The 19,314-nt window shown below is 41.3% G+C and overlaps 1 protein-coding gene across 1 annotated transcript in view; it reads left to right on the top strand.

Moving 5' to 3' along the window:
• Positions 1-19,002, top strand: part of LOC139312415 (vomeronasal type-2 receptor 26-like) — a 66,507-nt gene extending 47,505 nt beyond the window's left edge. The window contains exons 4-6 of the mRNA XM_070937181.1: positions 3,397-3,526; positions 15,320-16,203; positions 18,850-19,002. Of these exons, the coding sequence (XP_070793282.1) occupies positions 3,397-3,526; positions 15,320-16,203; positions 18,850-19,002 (1,167 nt within the window). The remainder of the gene's footprint in view (positions 1-3,396; positions 3,527-15,319; positions 16,204-18,849) is intronic.
• Positions 19,003-19,314: the final 312 nt, after the last annotated feature.

Genomic DNA, 19,314 nt, shown 5'->3' with positions numbered 1-19,314 from the left:
CACATGTCCATCACATGGTCCAATCAAACATCGTTCCAACTGGAGATGCCTCTCAGTTCCAGCCTTCCAAGTGCAGGGCAAGGTGTCTTTGACTTCTTGAGAAAGGAATGCTAGTATTACTATACATCACCCATGTTCCATACAATCCCCCCTCCCAATTTCCCACAGTAGTAAATGTAGCAGGTCTGAAGGCCTAATACAAAAGATGGCTTCCGGGCCTGACATTGTCTTTCGCTTCCCTTCTTTCTCAGCTATTTATAACGCTTCCTCAGAGAACCATTTTGCTTTCTTGAATTTCTTTTTCTTAGGGATGGTTTGAGTTGCTACCTCTTCTGCAATGTTGCGAACCTCCGTCCATAGATCTTCAGGCACTCTGTCTTCCAGATCTAATTCCTTAAATCTATTTGTCACCTCTACTGTATCAGGGATATGATTTAGTTCATTCCTGAGTGGCCTAGTGCTTTCCCCGACTTTCTTCAATTTAAGCCTAGATTTTGCAAGGAGAAGCTCATGATCTGAGCCACAGTCAGCTCCTGGTCTTGTTTTTACTGACTGTAAAGAGCTTCTCCATCTTTGGCTGCAGAGCACAGAGTCAGTCTTATTTCTGTGTTGACCATCTAGTGATGTCCATGTGTAGAGTCTTCTCTTGGGTTGTTGGAAAGGAGCATTTGCTATGGCCATTCTATTCTCTTGGCAAAATTATATCAGCCTGTGCCCTGCTTCATTTTGTACTCCAAGGCCAAACTTGCCTGATTTTCCAGTTATCTTTTGGCTTCCTACTTTAGCATTCCAATCCCCCGTGATCATAAATACATCGTTTTTTGGTGTTAATTCTACAAGGTGCTGTAGGGCTTCATAGAACAGGTCAACTTCATCCTTTTCAGCACAGTGGTTGGGGCATAGACTTGGACTGCTGTGATGTTGAATGAGTTGCCTTGAATTCAAACTGAGATTATTCTGTCATTTTGGAGACTGTATCCCACTATTGCTTTTCCTACTCTTTTATTGACTATGAAAGCTACTCCATTTCTTCTGAGGGATTCTTGCCCACAGTAGTATATCTGATGGTCATCTGAATTAAATTCACCCATTTGTGTCCATTTTAGTTTGCTGATTTCTAAGATGTCGATGTTCAGTCTTGTCATCTCTTGTTTGACCACGTCCAGCTTGTCTTGATTCATGGATCTTATATTCCAGGTTCCTATGGAGAAAAAATCTTTTCAGCATCAGACTTTCCTTTCACTACCAGATACATCCACAGCTGAGCATCCTTTTGGCTTTGGCCCAGTCGCTTCATTCTTTCTGGCGCTACTAGTACCAGCCCTCTGCTCTTCCCCAGTAGCATATTGGACACCTTCCAACCTGAGTGGCTCATCTTCCAGCATCATATCTTTCTGCCTTTTGGTACTACTTTCCAAGGGGTTTTCATGACAAAGATACTGGAGAGGGTTGCCATTTCCTTCTCCAGTGGATCATGTTTTGTCAGAGCTCTCAACTATGACCTGTCCATCTTGGGTGGCCCTGAATGGCATAGCTCAAAGCTTCATTGAGCTACGCAAGCCCCTTTGCCACAACAAGAAAATAATCCATAAAGAGGGCCATAACCGTAGCTCTAACTAGGCTCAGGAACAGGCTCAAGCTCAACCCTTCCAAGACTGAGTGGCTGTGGTTCCGGCATCCCGATATAGTCACTGACTATAGTGGGCAAACCTTTGGCCCCCGTGGAGAGTGCGCACAATCTGGGTGTCCTCCTGGATATGCAGCTGTCCTTGGAGGAACATCTGATGGCTGTAGCCAGGGGGACCTTCTGTCAGGTTTGCCTGATTCGCCAGTTGCCGCCCTTTCTTGATCGGGATTCCCTGTGCACAGTCACTCATGCCCTCGTCACCTCTCTCCTGGACTACTGCAACACTCTCTACATGGGGCTCCCCTTGAAGAGCACCCGGAGGCTCCAATTGGTCCAGAATGCGGTCGCGTGGATAGTCACGGGAGCCGCATGGCGCTCCCATACAACACCTCTCCTGTGTGAGCTGCACTGGCTCCCAGTGGTCTTCCGGGTGCACTTCAAGGTGTTGGTTATCACCTTTAAAGCGCTCCATGGCATAGGACCTAGTTATCTTCGAGACTGCCTGCTGCTACCGACGGACTCCCATCGACCTGTGAGCTCCCACAGAGAGGGCCTCCTCAGGGTGCCATCAGCCAAACAATGTAAGCTGGTGACCCCCAGGGAGAGGGCCTTCTCTGTGGGGGCACCTACCCTCTGGAATCAGCTGCCCCCAGAGATAAGGAGAATCCAAGACCTTGGTGCCTTCCGTCGTGCCCTTAAAACCCATTTTTTCAAGCAAGCCGGGCTGGCCTAATTCTTTTTAAAATGTTTTTAATAGTCTGTTATTGTTTTTAATCATGGGGCCAAATTTATATATATCTTTTTAATTGTATTTTAATGTTTGTAGTTTATGTTTTTACTTGGCTGTTCACTGCCCTGAGTCCTCAGGGAGAAGGGCGGTATACAAATTTAAAAATAAATAAATAAATAAATAAATAAATAAATAAATAAATAAATAAATAAATAAATAAATAAACTAAATAGTCCTACTTCTAAAGGTCTCTTTTATTTCAGATTCTTGCCTATTTGAGGAATGTGCAGTTCAACAACAGTGCTGGAGATGAGGTCTCCTTCTCAGAAGATGGACTGGGATCTGCTTGTTATGACCTTTTGAATTGGGTTCTCCTCCCCAATCGATCCTTTGCTCCCATAAAAGTTGGGGAAGTAAATACTAAGGCTGCCCCAGGCCAAGATTTCACCATTAACTCTGATGGAATCGTCTGGGCCAGAAAGGTGAGCTGCAAGGAAATGCTGTAACTGCAGGGAAAGAGTCATTCTCTTCCTGAGATGCAGAATATCTTCCTAACTTGAAAAATAATCAATTGAGTCAGAAATCACGACAGTCATTTGGTGAAAAATCTGCTTTGTGTGTAACACGTTTGAGGTCTGATTTGTGTCATTCCACAAAGGGTTAGGCTTGGGAACAACATCTGCTTGAAACGTAGGATGCAATTAGAGCAAGCAACAGTGATATCTATGGACCAGTTATGCTCAGTTGTATCCTCATGGTTCTTTATTTTAGAAATGCTCTCATCTCATCATCAACTTTCCTCTGCAGGCTGAGATTCCAGATCCAATCTCCCACGTCCATGGGTGTGTGTCAGGAATGCCACTGGCCTGATTACCTCAGGGCTGTTCTTGATTTCTGATAGACGGTGGCAATTTATTTCTTTAGAAGAGATTCTGAACACAGAAGTAGGAACAAGGAAGGGAAATAGGAATGGGGAAAAAAATGAATGCAGCATGTTGATTGCTTAAGTAATCTCAAGTATTTCTCTTTTCTCTTTCAGAAGGTGCCCTTTGCCAGGTGTGGAAGGAAGAGGTGCCATGTAGGAGAGAGGAGAAGAGTTGCAGAGGGCAAGCAGGTTTGCTGCTACCAATGTGATGCTTGTCCAGAAGGGACCATTTCTAACAAGACAGGTAGACAGGACTTCAAATGTTAATCTTCCAGGATCACAGAAGACATTCATCAAGTCATTTTTTTTGTTATTGTTATCATTTTTGATAAGAGTGACATGAAATCATATCTTTCAGCAAAACATTTCGGTTTACAGATCTAAATTGCCTTAGCCACAGAGACATCTTTCCCGATCCTCAGCAGTTCCATGCAGGATATCTTTAGGGCAGAATTTATGAATCTCCAATTTGCATTTCCACTCCTACTCTAACATCTAATTGCAAAAACCACCTTCCAATCTATCCTGAGGAAGTGGGGAATGCGGACCAAGATTTAATTTTTATTATTCAGAATATGCTCCTTTGTCAGCACTATCAACTATGAGGAAATAGACCTACCAGGGAAAGAGGACATTCCTCTATCTATGTCTCTTGGATAGAGCAGTGGGGAGTAAAAAACATCTGAATGAACAGATTTGAGGAACAAAGCAGAGAGATTAAGTCAGGGATGATATACACACAAACAAAACAGCAGCCTTTCTGGATAACAGATATATTGTTCTTCTGTGGGTTCCATTAGAAAATAGGAGAAAAAACAGGCAGGAATCTCAAACTGAAAGCCTCATCAGTCATGGAAGTGCACAGTGAATGTATAGCTGGACCTGAACAAATCTTTGTCTCTGGCTAATCTATCCCCAGGATCATCATAAATGGAGGATGGTTTGCCATTTTTGATGCCCCATAACTTGTACAGGAAGATCTTTCATCTTTCCCTTTATAGACAGGCCAACAGCAGAAAGAGGAAGTCATATCACCTTTGTAGGAGGGATAATGCATATGGCAGATACCCCTGAAATTCTTAGACAAACACTTGATTTCAGATGCAGCTCACTGTGAACCCTGCCCAGAAGACCAATATCCTAAGAAGGACAAGGACCAATGCATTGCCAAGAAGATGCACTTCCTTGCCTATCAAGACACCCTGGGATACATTTTAGTTTTTCTTGCTCTCTTTTTCTCTCTGATCACTTCTGCAGTCCTGGTGATTTTCTATAAAGATCATGACACACCAATCGTCAAGGCCAACAACCGAGATCTCACTTACATTCTCCTGGTCTCCCTCCTGCTCTGCTTCCTCTGCTCCTTCCTCTTCATTGGTCAACCAGGGAAGATCACTTGTCTTGTACGACAATCTGCCTTTGCCATCCTCTTTTCAATGGCAGTTTCTGCTGTGTTGGAAAAAACTGTCATGGTGGTTCTGGCCTTCATGTCCACCAAACTAGGGAACAAAACAAGGAAACTCTTAGGAAAACCACTGACCAACTGCATTGTCATAGCCTGTCCCTTAATCTAAGCCCTTCTTTCTGCCACCTGGCTGATAACCTCTCCTCGGTTTTCCAGCTGTGACTTTCACTCCTTATTTGGAGAGATCATCTTGGAATGTAAGGAAGGCTCAGCTTTGATGTTTTACACCGTGCTTGCCTACCTAGCTTTTTTGGCCCTCATCAGTTTCACTGTGGCATTTCTAGCTAGAAAATTGCCTGACAGCTTTAACGAAGCGAAATTAATTACTTTTAGCATGCTGGTCTTTTGCAGTGTTTGGATCTCCTTCCTCCCCACTTACCTGAGCACCAAAGGGAAGTCCATGGTGGCTGTGGAGATCTTCTCCATTTTGGCCTCTGGGGCTGCTCTCTTGGCTTGTATTTTTTCCCCAAATGCTACATTATTCTGCTGAGGCCAGATCTGAATTGTAGAGAAAATATAGTAAGAAACAAGAATTTCTAACTAATGCAAAGATTGGCCTCATTTATATTTGTCTTTCAGATATATTTAGAATCTGATTTTTTTAAAAAAAAAAAGTTGACAAGAAGTAGGAACTTGTCCATTAAAGAATTCCTTATGAAGTTCTACAACTGGTTACATGTCAGGTCTCATAGATCTCAATCGGGAAAGTACCATTCTGGCGGGAGGGGGAGGCTTGTGTGAGATTCTTTGTGCAGGGTTTCATTTACTTTGCTTTGCTGTACCTTGTGGGAAATAGGGAGGGGGAAAGGAATGTGCTTTGAGCCATCTGCTTTATCTCACCACTAGAGAAAGTGAAATTGAAGCACCTGGGAATTTACATTTATCACCATCTCTATCTGAGGTTCTCAAAACATCTTCGCACTTTGGGATTGGGTCAATGTTGAACTGGACATTGGGAGGGGCTTTGCTTGTAGCAGTTTAGCCTAACACTTTGAGTGGGAAACTTCAGTTCCTGCCTATATTTCCTTTGCTATCACCGTCTTTCAATAAAAGTTCCCTTTCAAATGATAATTGTTTCAAGAGAACTGCTTTCTTGAGAAGACTGGCGAGGCAGGACCTTACATGACAATTTACCTGTGGTCAGCAATGATCCTCCAGTCTTTGTTTATCATGTTTTCAAAGTGTCCTCAGTGATGTCCAGAGCCCTGATTTGATGGGAAGCTTTTTCATAAAGATGCGTTTATTATTACAAGGAGAGAATTTTCTCATTTTATTCCTTTTAATTTAGTTCATTTTTAAATTAGTATTTTAAAGGGATGTGTTCAGTATTCGTATTTTTAAGCAAATATGGTTGTTTCCTTAGATAACTGAGGCATTATAGAATTACCTACCACTATTCAATGATTTTTGAAATGTTGGAGTCTGAATCTCTCAAACATCCAGATCTGCTATAGTTCCTCGTCAATGTCAGGCAGAATTTTCCTGAGATGGATGAGCAAAGTATGTCTTAACTGTTTCCATTATATAAATAACCGCTCATGATATTTCATCTCTTGGACATCCTTGGTGAATGAAGGTGGTCTATGAGATCTTTGTGCACAGAGAGTCTGCAGAGGAATAATTTGACCCAGGATCACAATCTAATTTCCTTAATGAGTACATGTTACTAGCAACATCATCCAGGGCATGAGAGTCATCCCAGCTTCCTAATTAAAGTCAGGAGGCATCTGTCAATCAGCCAGGCCTGTGACATGCAGTTATTTAAAAGTGATAACTGGCACCTTGAATGGTGCCTTGGAGGAAACTGGGGGCCACTGCAACTTATGCAACAGAAGTCTGAAATGGGTGAACCTAGAAGGGTTCAATATTGTGGGCTTCATCTTGGACCAGCTGCAATTTTCAAGGGGTCTTCAAGGGTAGCCCTAATGCAAGAACATTGCAGCATGAAACAGTAGAGAATGTTCACAGCTCAGGTTTAGATTGTGGCAGTGGTTTGTTTTCCAATGAGATTTGATTATTGGTTTTCCGACCTGCATTTCATTCCACAGTGGTTTTTGGATGGAGGGGGCCTGAAGGATTAAGCAGTCGTAATAGTCACAAAAACATTACAATTGGTTCTTCTTGAGCAATGATGAATTCAAGGATGAATTCATGCTGGGTATTTCTCAACTGTAGCTTTGTTCCCAAGAACTCCTGACTTTCTGCCTCCACTCTTCCACCCCTCTTGCCTCCATCACCTCTGTTGCTCTCATGCAAGTTGACTCTCCACTGCTCAATTTCGTTCTGTTTAACAAACTCAACCTATTGGAGGAGTGGCAGTACCTGGGCATGGGGTTAAAAGAGGAATCAGCCTAAAGTCTCTACATAGCCACAAATAAACTAAGTCCAATTCCTCATGAATTCCATTAACCCTTATGTAATACCAAGATACTGCTAAACATTAATTGAGAAAGTTACTGCTTGTATGATGAGAAATTAATCAGTCTAGTTGGAAGTTCATGTCTGATCCAAATGTTTTGCACCTGACAGAACATTTACAAAGACCTAGCTGGACAAAGTCAAGGCCATCACCATAGAAACCAGTAATGACCAGAGGGAGTGACTTCTACGACCCACAAAATTGATTCTCTGGGGACTGTGACTGATGACACACCTTAGCGGAGGGGGAAACAGGGTCAGAGGCAAGACATAAATTGAGTGAAATTGGCTTCACTTGATCCGTGCTGACTTGATGCATTTAATAAACAACTGGATTTTTTTTGAAACTTTGCTTGAGGCTCCTGCTCTTATTAGGCATTGGTCGGAACCTTGACAGCCAATCCGTCAGGCTGATTGAAGAAAGGGGATCTCTTGGGTATTCTGGCATTGGGATGAAGCCTATACCACTTACTACCTTGAAAGGGGTTAGTTCCGTGCTACTGTGAACAGCATTATTGTACCCGACCTCAGCGAATGGCAAGAGGTCTGCCTAATTGGACTGCTGGTAGTTCACGTAACAGCTCAGGTATTGTTCTACCATGGCGTTCAGTCTCTCTACCCTCCCATTGGTGCTCAGATGAAAGACCAAGCTAAGGCCTTGGGATGACCCAATGGACTGCAGGAACTCCCTCCAGAATTTAGCCATGATCTGCACTCTGATTTATTTGTTATTTATTTATTGGTTCGATTTATATGCTGCCCTTCTCCGGAGACTCAGGGCAGCTTACAATGCGTTAAGCAATAGCCTTCATACTTCTGTGTATACCTGCTTAGTATACCTGCTTTTGGCCCCCACTAAGTGGATACTTATTCTCCAAGCAGGCACACTTCTTTCTTGAGATAGGTACCATTCTGCTCCTTGAGCAGAAACTATTAGTCCAGGAAGATCCTAGAGTGAAGAAGAGTCCTAAGCATTACAGTTCAATGTCATGATGAACCAAAGATGAAAAATTGCACTTCTAGGAGAACCAATCATGCACAGCTGCCTGTTTTTGCTAGGATTCAAACTGAGACTCTCCCTTCCCATCCAACCTTCATGCATGAGGGCAAAACCTTCATAGCACCGCTTGGTCAATCGGTGGTTGAACAACTGAATATCATCAGCATACAAATGATACCTGACCTCAAACTGAAAAGGCTTTCCAGATGGATCCTGAAAGTCAATGGATTTGGCTCAGTCTCACTCCTGCAACCAACACTGAATGGAACCACCTTCAGGTGAAGGAGAGACTCACCTAACACTATATACCCATCCTTTGTTATCCCAGTTTCTGATTTCATCCACTGCCATGTGGTTATTAAAAAAAATGGTTCTTCCATCCAAGCATTGGCATGACTGCTCACAGTTACAAGGATACAACTGATAGTTGTATGCCACCAAACCCCATGACTCTCATACTAGCTGACCAACTATGGCCCAGGCCAAGCTCCATCTTCTTTCCAGGGGGTCAGTTTCAAGGAGGTCAGATTCACAACTTCAGCATGACTCCCTCTATCCTGTGCATTACAAGACACATAAACATGTTTTTCCATTCTGGTGAATGAGAAGCTATTGCTCCATAGGTAGAACAATTGCTTTTCCTTGCAATTATCAGAAGTACAGTAATTCATAGTGTGTCCCCTGTGGATTCCTCAATACAAAATCTTACAAAATAAAGCCTGCTTTAAAAAAAATCTCTCTGAGTTCTTCAGATGAAGGCAGAAGATGTCACCTTAGGCTGCCTTGCAAAGAGCTAATTCCTGGGTTTCAGGAGACTTGAATGCCTTTGTTTCCTCTATGCTCATGGCCCAAACACAGGTAAGAGGAAGCATTGTTGCTATAAATTTATCCTGGTGCCATCCAGGTGCCACAGGTGGTGTCTGCTGTACTAATGTTCCAGTGAGATTTCAGGAGCAACCTTCAAATGAGTTTCTGCACAAAGTTTCTTTTCTGTTCTAGGAGGGAAGAAGACGAGAAAGATGGGGCAGGAGTCATGCTACTGCTGATGCCTTTCCAGTTTCTATCTCCAACTTCTCTGAAAAGGCTGCAAACCATACGTGTGTGAAGAAAGACTGGGCAGGAGTTATGCTACTTCTGATGCTGATGCTCTTCTGGCTCCTGGCTCCAACTACAGCAAAGAGGCTGCAAACCATGTGTGTGTTCAGGGATTATATCGAATTAGATGGAAGCTACTACAGGCCTGGTGATCTCGTTATTGGTGGGAATTTGCCCTTGGGAAGCATTAACAAGTCTCCTGTCCTAGAGTTTAATACAGTGAAGCTTGTTTTTATAAAGGGGTAAGTTTCAGCTGAAGGGGAAACGTGGAGATAAATTGTTTCTTTGCTTTACATTCAGGGACTTTTTTCAAAAAATATTTCTAGTGTTTTGAACTGTTCTGGTGTAGTGCATATTTTGTGCTTTTCTTGATAAATTAGGAAACTCTAAAAATAGGCTGGAATTCTCAATCTCCTCATCAGATAGATGATAAACAACAAAAATGAAGAGGGAAGCTTTGCTGGACTAGTGAAGAAGTCAAATTATAATATTAATCTCACCAGTAACTTTTGGCATAAAATTCAAATAAAAGCTCAACACGCTTCAACTGTTCAGGAGTTACAAAGATCCCTCTCAGTGTTGGAATCAGCATTGCTGATGAATATGGGCCTTCAGTAAATCTCTGAGGTGACCCCCACTGTAGTCCTGTGCTCAGCAATCTTTACCACACCTGTAGAAGCTGCTCCAAGAGAGACCTTAAATAATTACATTGAAAGTGAATCAATTGGAAAGAATTACAGCCACCGCAGCAAAGTGAATATGGCTGGGATGATAGAGAGTATAAAACAGTCCGGATATCTACGGAAGGACTTGTTTCCTTTCTCAGAACGTCATCCAAGTTTAGCCAAGGAAAATCCTCTGAAGAAAACCCAAACCCATGGAAATTTGGGAGTTTCTGCCTTCAAAAGTCCCCCCAAACATTAAAGCAAATTCTACAGCCATGCACAAGCTTTCTTGTAATGTTTGCCAATGTTTTGCTCACTACAGATTCATCGCCAATAACTACCAGCAGTTCCTTACATTGATGTTTGCTGTCTCCGAGGTCAATAAGGATTTTCTTCTGCTCCCCAACATCTCCCTTGGCTTCCACATCCATGGCCATTACCAGACTGTGATAGTTGTTTCTTTAAACAGCCTCTCCATACTCTCCTCACGAGGCCAAGTGGTTCCAGGGTACAAATGTGACCTGCAGGACACTCTGCTGTCTGTCATTGGTGGTCTCAGTGCCAAATCTTCGAGGCAGATGGCCTCCATCTTCAGCATCTTCAAGGTCCCACAGGTAAGAGAGCTCCCTTGGATACAATATGGATAAGACAAAGATGAAAACACACACATAAGCCAAGAGGAAATTAAAAATAGTTTGGGGGAGGCACATCATGAGCCTGTGGCTCTTCATGTATTCTTCATAAAAGAGTAGCCATCATTTTAGTGACATTTATTTCCTGTATCAGGTTGTTGGGTTCTTCTCTTGTCTTCTGACATATCACAATCAGTCAAGATGTGTAAGTGGTGGCTCTCCCTAAGAAGGGAAGGAGATGAAGCTTGCCACTGAGGGTCACTCAGCCTGACTGGTGGAGCAAAATCCATACAATGGTGACTCCTAAAGTTGCCCTAAGACTTTACTTTGTCTTTGAAAGATGAATCTCACTGTTTTTCAGCTCGGTGTTGGCTTTGAGTTCTCTCAGAGAGAGAGAAGAGTTTATCCTTCCTTCTTCCCGATTAATCCCAAGGAATCTCCTCAGTATGTAGGTCTAGTCAAACTACTCCTGTATTTCCAGTGGAACTGGGTTGGACTTTTCGCCACTGAAGATGACAGGGGAGAACATTTCATCTCAACTCTGATGCCAATGCTTAAGGAGAAGGAGATCTGCCTGGCCTTCACTAAAAGGCTGAAATCACATGATTTTGAGATTATATGGAAACAATTACGTCTCAATTTCCAGACTTGGTCAAAAACTGAAGTGATTATTCTGTTTGGAGACCCCAAATGTATTGTCAGTGTACAGGGAATTTTGTTTGCCCATAAAAAATTCAAGAAGAAAACATTTCAGAATGTTTGGATCTTAACCTCCCATTGGAAACTTAGTGTGAAGGAATCTGAAAACACATTGCTATTTCTAAAGACTTTCCATGGAGTCTTGCATTTCAGGGACCACACCGGGGATGTCTCAGAATTCAAACATTTTGTTCTGTCTTTAGACCCCTTGAACCCACAAGGGGATGTATTTCTCCCTCTATGGTGGGAAATGGTCTTTCGCTGCAAGATTCACCAGCCAGGCAAGATCCTTCCAAAGGGGGGAAAACAATGTACAGGAAAGAAGAATGTGCAGAATCTGCCCAATTACATTTTTGAAACAAGCATGACAGCTGAAAGTTATAATATCTACAATGCCATTTTTGCTGTGGCACACACTTTACATGCAATGTATGGACCCAGAGCCCGACCGACCATGATGAGGCTTGGAAAAAGTATCTCCAATGTCCATTCCTGGCAGGTAATTTCTGTGGCTTCCTTAGAAAGGAAAACATATTAAAAGCAATTATTAGAAAGATATGAAATAAGAATAATGTTTTGTTGGAAGAGTTTGGAGAGGGGGAGAAGAGAAATAAACCAAATGAGCTGTCCATAAGATCCATAGAAGAAAGACCTTCATAAATCCTGAAAGGCTTCAATTGTTGCCAGAGTTTCAGGAGGTAACCATGACAGGGAGTAGATGTCAGCTGATACCAAAACAACAATGGCTGTGCTTGAGAAAGAAGCTTCCAGAAGTCAGTAGAAGTCCTACTTGAGACAGTTGCATAACAACCTCTGTTACCCTCAGCATGGAACCCAAATCCAACTTGTAAAAAGACACTCAATTCCTTTTAACCGTGGTTTATGTTTCTATCAGTTAACATCCTGTTTGACCCCACCCAATTTGTCCAGTTTTACATTTATTGTACTGCTCAGGTTGTAGTGTGAATGCAGCAAATCTTGGTTCCCCTGAGCACATAAAGCAGGACTCAAAATAGTCTTAATGGGTTTTTTGTCTCAAACACATCAGACTTTTCTGCATTAATGGATAGACATTGAACTTCTCTGAACAGTGAAGAGAAAAAACAGGACAAGCCTTTCCTTTTCCTTGATGCCGATTTCATCAGTCATTGTTCTTGCTCTGTTCAATTCTCAGGCAGAGAAAATCAGAGGAATTGTACTCTGTTCTCATGCAAATTATTTCATTGTTGCTAAAGTGAATTTATCGGTTACAAGACCCCAGGACAAAGTAAATATTTAAAACTACATGTAATCAAGTATTACAGGAGGAAAATCATATACGACCTCATAGACGACCCTCACTCAGTCAAAGATGTTGGAGTACTCATCTCAAATGATCTAAGTGCGAGAGCTCACTGTAACAACATTGCCAAAAAGGCATTAAGAGTTGTTAATCTAATCTTGCAAAGCTTCATTTCTGCTAATATTATACTGCAAAGTAGGACATACAAAACCTTTGCTAGACCAGTTCTTGAATACAGCTCATCTGCCTGGACTCCGCAGTGTACTTTAGACATTAATACAATTGAGCGAGTCCAGAGATATTTCACGAAAAGAGTACTCCACTCCTCTGCTCACAACAGAATAGCTTATGCCAGCAGGCTCGAAATCTTGGAATTAGACAATTTACAACTACACCGCCTCGAGTCTGACCTAAGTGTAGTATACAAAATTATCTGCTACAATGTCCTACCTGTCAATGACTACTTCAGCTTCAACCACAATAATGCATGAGCACACAATGATACAAACTCAAGGTAAACCGCTCCAAACTCGATTGCAGAAAATACGACTTCAGCAACAGAGTGCTCAATGCCTGGAATGCAATACCTGACTCTGTGGTTACTTCCTCAAACCCCCAAACTTTAACCTTAGATTTTCTACTGTTGACCTCACCCCATTCCCAAGACGTCTGTAAGTGGCGTGCATAAGCATACCAACAAGCCTACTGTCCCTGTCCTAATATTTCTTTTTATTTAATTTTTTCAAGTATTCAAATTATGTTTATACTTTTACCTGTTATCTTATATATGACTGACAAATAAATAAATCTAATTAATTAATTGATTAATTAATTAATAAATAAATTTAATTAATTAATTAATTAATTATGATTAATTTTGGGATGTGGCACTAAAATCTTTCAGTGTACTTATTCTGATAAAGCTTGATTTGAAGAAACCATGATACAAAGGACCAAAGGAAAACCATTTGTAGTTTCAGAGTTAAATATTTGGTGTTACTGCAGATTCCTCAGTTCTCCACCAAGAGAACTCCTCTAGCTTTTCAGACATGAACTCATCTTCTCAAGATGGTCACCATGTTCTGATAGAAGCCATAACCATAGCTCTAGCCCAAATACTCCTATTTCTGAAGGTCTCATTTCTTTCAGATTCTTCCCTATTTGAGGAATGTGCAGTTCAACAACAGTGCTGGAGATGAAGTCTCCTTCTCAGAAGATGGACTGGGATCTGCTCGTTATGATCTTCTCAACTGGGTTTTCCTCCCCAATCAATCTTTTCTCCCCAAGAAGGTTGGGCAAGTAAATCCTGAGGCTCCCCCAGGCCAAGATTTCACCATTAAATCTGATGGAATCGTCTGGGGCACAAAGGTGAGCTGCAAGGAAATGTTGTAAATTGAAGGAAAGATTCATTTTCTTCTTGAGATGTACAACATCTTTCTAACTGGAAAAATAATCAATTGAGTCAGAAATCTTGGCAGTCATTTGGTGTAAAATCAGCTTTGCATGTAACACATTTGATGCCTGATTTGTGTCATTCCACAAAGGGTTAGCCTTGGGAACAATGTCTGTTTGAAATGGAGGTTGCAATTACAGCAAGCAACAGTGATTTCCATGGACCATTGATGCTCAGTGTATCCTCATGGTTCTTTTTTTTAGAAATGCTGTAGTTCAGTCACAAGCCTTCCTCTACAGGCTGAGATCCCAGTTCCAATCTCCAACATCTGATGGTAGGTTGGGAGTGCCAATGGCCTGAGTCCCCCAGCAGCTGTTCCTGGTTTTTGATAGATGGTGGCAATCTATTTCTTAAGAAGAGAATCTGAAAATAGAAGTAGGAATAAAAAAAGGAAATAGGAATGAGGGAAAGAATGAATGCAGCAAGTTCATTGCTTAAGTAATTTCAAATATTTCTCTTTCAGACCATCCCCTTTGCCAGATGTGGCATGAAGAGGTGCCATGCAGGAGAGAGGAGAAGAGTTCCAGAGGGCAAGCCAGTTTGCTGCTACCAGTGTGACCCTTGTCCAGAAGGGACATTTTCAAATCAGACAGGTAGAGCAGACTTCAAAAATAGATCTTCCATGATCAAAGAAGACATTCATTAAATCTATTTTGTTTATTGTGATCATTTTTGATATGATTGAGTTCTGTTTTCAGCAGAACTTTTCAGTTGATGGATCTAAATTGCCCTGGCCACAGAACTTACCTTTCCTAATCCTCAGCAGTTCCATGCAGGATAGTTTTAGGGCAGAATTTATGAATCTCCAACTTGCATTTCAACTCCTCCTGTAATATCTGATTGTAAAACCCAAAGTCTAATATTTTCCTGAGGAAGTGGGGTTTTCAGTCCAAGCTTTAATTCTTATTACTTAATGCATGTTTCATCCATCAATACTATCAACCTCTGAGGAAATAGACCTGCCAGAGAAAGAGGAGATTCATCTATCTGTGCCTCTTTGATAGAGTAGGAGTGATCAAATAAGTCTGAATGAACACATCTGAAGCACAAAACAGAGAGGTTAAGGCAGGGATCATGTACAGATAAACAAATAGCAATCATTCCTGGATAACAGGTCTATCGATCTTCTGTGGGTTCCATTATAAAGTAAGGGAGAAAACAGGCAGAAATCTCAAACTGAAACCCACATTACTCGTGGAATTGCATAATGAATGGATAGCTGGAATTGAACTAATCCTCGTCACTGGCTGATCTATCCTAGAATCATTATAAGTGCACCATGATTTCCTTGAATGAATGAATTCTTAAACAAAGATTCTTGATTTCAGATGCTGCTCACTGTGAATCCTGCCCAGAAGACCAATATCCCAACAAGGACAAGGACCACTGCAGTGCCAAGAAGATCCACTTCCTTGCCTATCAAGACACCCTGGGATACACTTTAGTTTCTCTCACTCTTTTTTTCTCTATGAGCACATCTGCAGTCCTGGTGATTTTCTATAAATATCATGACACACCAATTGTTAAAGCCAACAACAGAGAACTCACCTACATCCTGCTGGTCTCCCTCCTGTTCTGCTTCCTCTGCTCCTTCCTCTTCATTGGTCAGCCAGGGAAGATCACCTGTCTCTTCCAACAATCTGCCTTTGCCATTCTCTTTTCCCTGGCAGTTTCTGCTGTGTTGGCAAAAACTGTCATGGTGGTTCTGGCCTTCGTGGCCACCAAGCCAGGGAACAAGACAAGGAAACTCTTAGGAAAACCACTGACTTACTCCATTGTCTTGGTCTGTCCTCTGGTCCAAGCAGTCCTTTGTGTCACCTGGATGGGAACCTCTCCTCCATTTCCCAACATGGATTTCCATTCCTTGTTTGGAGAGATCATCTTGGAATGTAAGCAAGGCTCAGCTGTAATGTTTTACATTGTCCTCATCTATCTAGCTTTTTTGGCCTTCATCAGTTTCACAGTGGCATTTCTAGCTAGGAAATTGCCTGATAGTTTTAATGAAGCCAAGTTCATTACTTTTTCCATGCTGGTCTTTTGCAGTGTTTGGATCACCTTCCTCCCCACCTACCTGAGCACCAAAGGGAAATCCATGGTGGCTGTGGAGATCTTCTCCATTTTGGCCTCTGGAGCTGCTCTTTTGACTTGTATTTTTTTCCCCAAATGCTACATTATTCTGCTGAGGCCGGATCTGAATTGTAGAGAAAATATAGTAAGAAACAAGAATGTCTAACTAATGCAAGGATCGGTCTCATTTATATTTATCTTTGAGATGTAAATGTGATGATTTCTAAAAGATGATGGCATAAAGGAGGAATTTATCCATAAAAGAATTCCTTATCCTTGCTTACAATATTCCTCTGGTCAGTCTTTTGTTTTTCATGTTTTCAAAGTGTCCTTAGTGAGGTCCAGTGCCCTGTATGGAAGGAAAACTTCTAGTTAAAGATGTGTTTATTATTTTGGATATTTCTAAGTTTATATGGCAAAGGAAAAAACCAAGAATCTGATACAAACTACTGCAAGATACTAAGGAAAAAGGGGGTTGGGTTTTCCAGACTTGAAATTGTATTCTGAGGCATGTTGTCTGGCCTGGTTAATAGAGTGGGTGAACCTCCAGAATAAGAGGCTACTTGGATTAGGGGGCCACAAATTAAGGTTTGGTTATTTATGGTATGATAATGTTAAAGTTAATGTTGATTTTAATAATTACTTTGCTAGATGTGCCATACTTAGAGTTTGGAATAAATATAAAACAAGGTTCTATATGAAGTTGCCTCTTTGGGTGTCCCCTCAAGAAGCTTTTTTAAGAAAATAAATGGTGGCGAAGCCAGACCGCTAGACATATGGTAAAATATTATCTTTCAACTCTGGTGAACCTACCTTAAAGTTGAGGGAAGAATTTGAATTAGAAGGGTATGTTTGCCATTGGTTTACATATCAAGAACTGAAAGAATGGCTTAAATCAAATAAAAAGAGTTGTGGGTTTGATTTTGCTAAAGAATGAATTGGAAATATTACTGTGTGGTAGTGATGAACATATTATTGCTAAGATTTATAAAATGTTATTGAAATTAAATTTGGAAAGTGAACATGTAAAGCACTGTATGATTCACTGGTTAAGGAATTCTGGATATAATGTGATGCTTGAACAATTAGAAAATATGTGGATGAAAGGTTTAAAATTTACACTAAACTATAATTTAAAAGAAAAATTTTATAAGATGATGTATTGCTGGCATTTAACACCAGATAACTTATCCAGAATGTATAACGATATTTTAAATGAATGTTGTAAGTGTAAAAGAAAAAAGGAAGTTTTACCATTTATGGTGGACATGTGATAAAGCAAAGAAATTTTGGAGTAAGGTTCATATTATAATACAGAATATTCTTCAAATGAAAGTAAAAATGAAACCAGAAACTTTTCCTTTGGGTTTAATGGAAAAAGACTTGGAGAAAAATTTTGATCTTATAGATATTGACAGCAGCAGGACTATTATATGCACAAAAATGGAAGGACACTTAGATTCCCACTATGGATGAATGGCTACAGAAGCTGATGGAGTTGGAAGAAGTGGCAAAATTGATCATTTTGGTTAAAGGAAAGAATATAAGTACCTTTATTTCCACATGGAAACCGCTTCTGAACTTTGTGCTTGAGGTGGAAAAATATGAAACTTTGATTTTGGGTTTTACCAATTAGATTGATATGTTTTTATAGAAATGGATAGTTTATATTACTATGGACAAACAAAAAGCTGTGGTTTGAAGTTAATGCTTTTAGAGAGTTAGAAGTCAATGTTTCTTCTTTTCTTTTCCCCAATTTCTCCTGGTGTAGGGTTTCTTGCCTGGGCAGGGGGTTAGACTAGAAGACCTCCAAGGTCCCTTCCAACTCTGTTATTCTATTCTATTCCTCGCTTTTCTCTCCCTATTTCCCCCTCACACACAGTGTGTCTTCCTATTTACTTTTGTATTTTGTATTTTATCTAATAACCTAATAAATAATTGGTTACTACCCAAATGACTGTACACCCTTCACTTTCTGGTAGGTCAACAATAAAATCCATGGATATTTCCTTCCAAGGGGCGTCCGGTCTTGCCACACTCTGCAGCAAACCAGGTGGCTTCCCCGGAGGTCTTTTAGCTGAGGCACACACCGGACAACTAGCCACATATGCTTCTATGTCTTTTTGAGGGCAGGCCACCAAAACTGTCTTTTAACAAGATGTAGAGTTTTAACAAATCCAAAGTATCCGGCTGCCTTGGCATCGTGAGCATATTGTAATACTGTTAGTCTTAAACTCTCAGGGACATACAATTTAGCCCCTATCCAAGCTAGACCATCACGGAGGGTACATTCATTTGAATGGGTTTTAAACCATTCGTCAGTTTTTAAGGTTTCTTGTAATTTCTGTAGTAGGTCGCCCGAAAGGGCTGGATCGGCCCTCGCCTGTGTTCTGGTAGTCATTGGCGCTGCCAGTTGTGTTGAAGGGATGATGGGTTGAACCACTTCTTTCTTGGTACTGTTGTATTGAGGCATTCTGGAGAGTGTGTCCACCATGAAATTCTTTCCACCAGGAATGTAGCATAGGGTGAAATTAAAATGGTTGAAATGCTGGGCCCAACGAGCTTGCTTTGGTGACAGTTTACGTGGTGTTTTCAACGTCTCCAGATTTTTGTGATCAGTCCAAACTTCAAACAGGTGCTTTGCTCCTTCCAGAAATTGTCTCCACGTTAACAATGCCCATCGCACCGCAAAAGCCTCTTTTTCCCATATGGCCCATCTCCTCTCGGTTTCTGATAATTTACAGGACGTGTAAGCACAGGGTTGTAATTCCCCTTCTGCGTTCTTTTGCAGGAGTACTGCTCTCACAGCCACGTCACTCGAGTCTGCTTGTACTATGAAAGGCTCTTCCATGTCTGGATGTTTGAGGACCGGCTCAGCAGCAAACAGTCATTTCAACTTTTCAAAAGCTGCTTGACAGTCCATAGTCCATTCAAGAGGTTGTGAAGGCCTTGGTTTTGCCTCACCCTTAATTTTCAGAAGATTTGTTATAGGCAGAGCTATTTTGGCAAATGAGGGGATAAACTGTCTATAGAAATTCGCAAAACCCAGGAAACTTTGTAATTGTTTGTGGGTGCGTGGGGCGGCCCATTCCAATACGGCCCGAACCTTCCCAGGGTCCATCTCTATCCCCTCATGTGATATGCGATATCCAAGATAGTCAATTTTGCTTTGATGGAACTCGCACTTAGAAAGTTTGGCATATAGTTCAGCAGCCCTGAGTTTTTTCAGGACCATTCGGACCAATTTCACATGGTC

The sequence above is a fragment of the Pituophis catenifer genome, unplaced genomic scaffold (assembly GCF_029215685.1).
Source record: "Pituophis catenifer annectens isolate HBS135680 unplaced genomic scaffold, rPitCat1.0.hap2 SCAF_1, whole genome shotgun sequence".
NCBI lineage: Eukaryota > Metazoa > Chordata > Lepidosauria > Squamata > Colubridae > Pituophis > Pituophis catenifer.
This window is presented reverse-complemented; position numbering and strand designations above follow the sequence as displayed.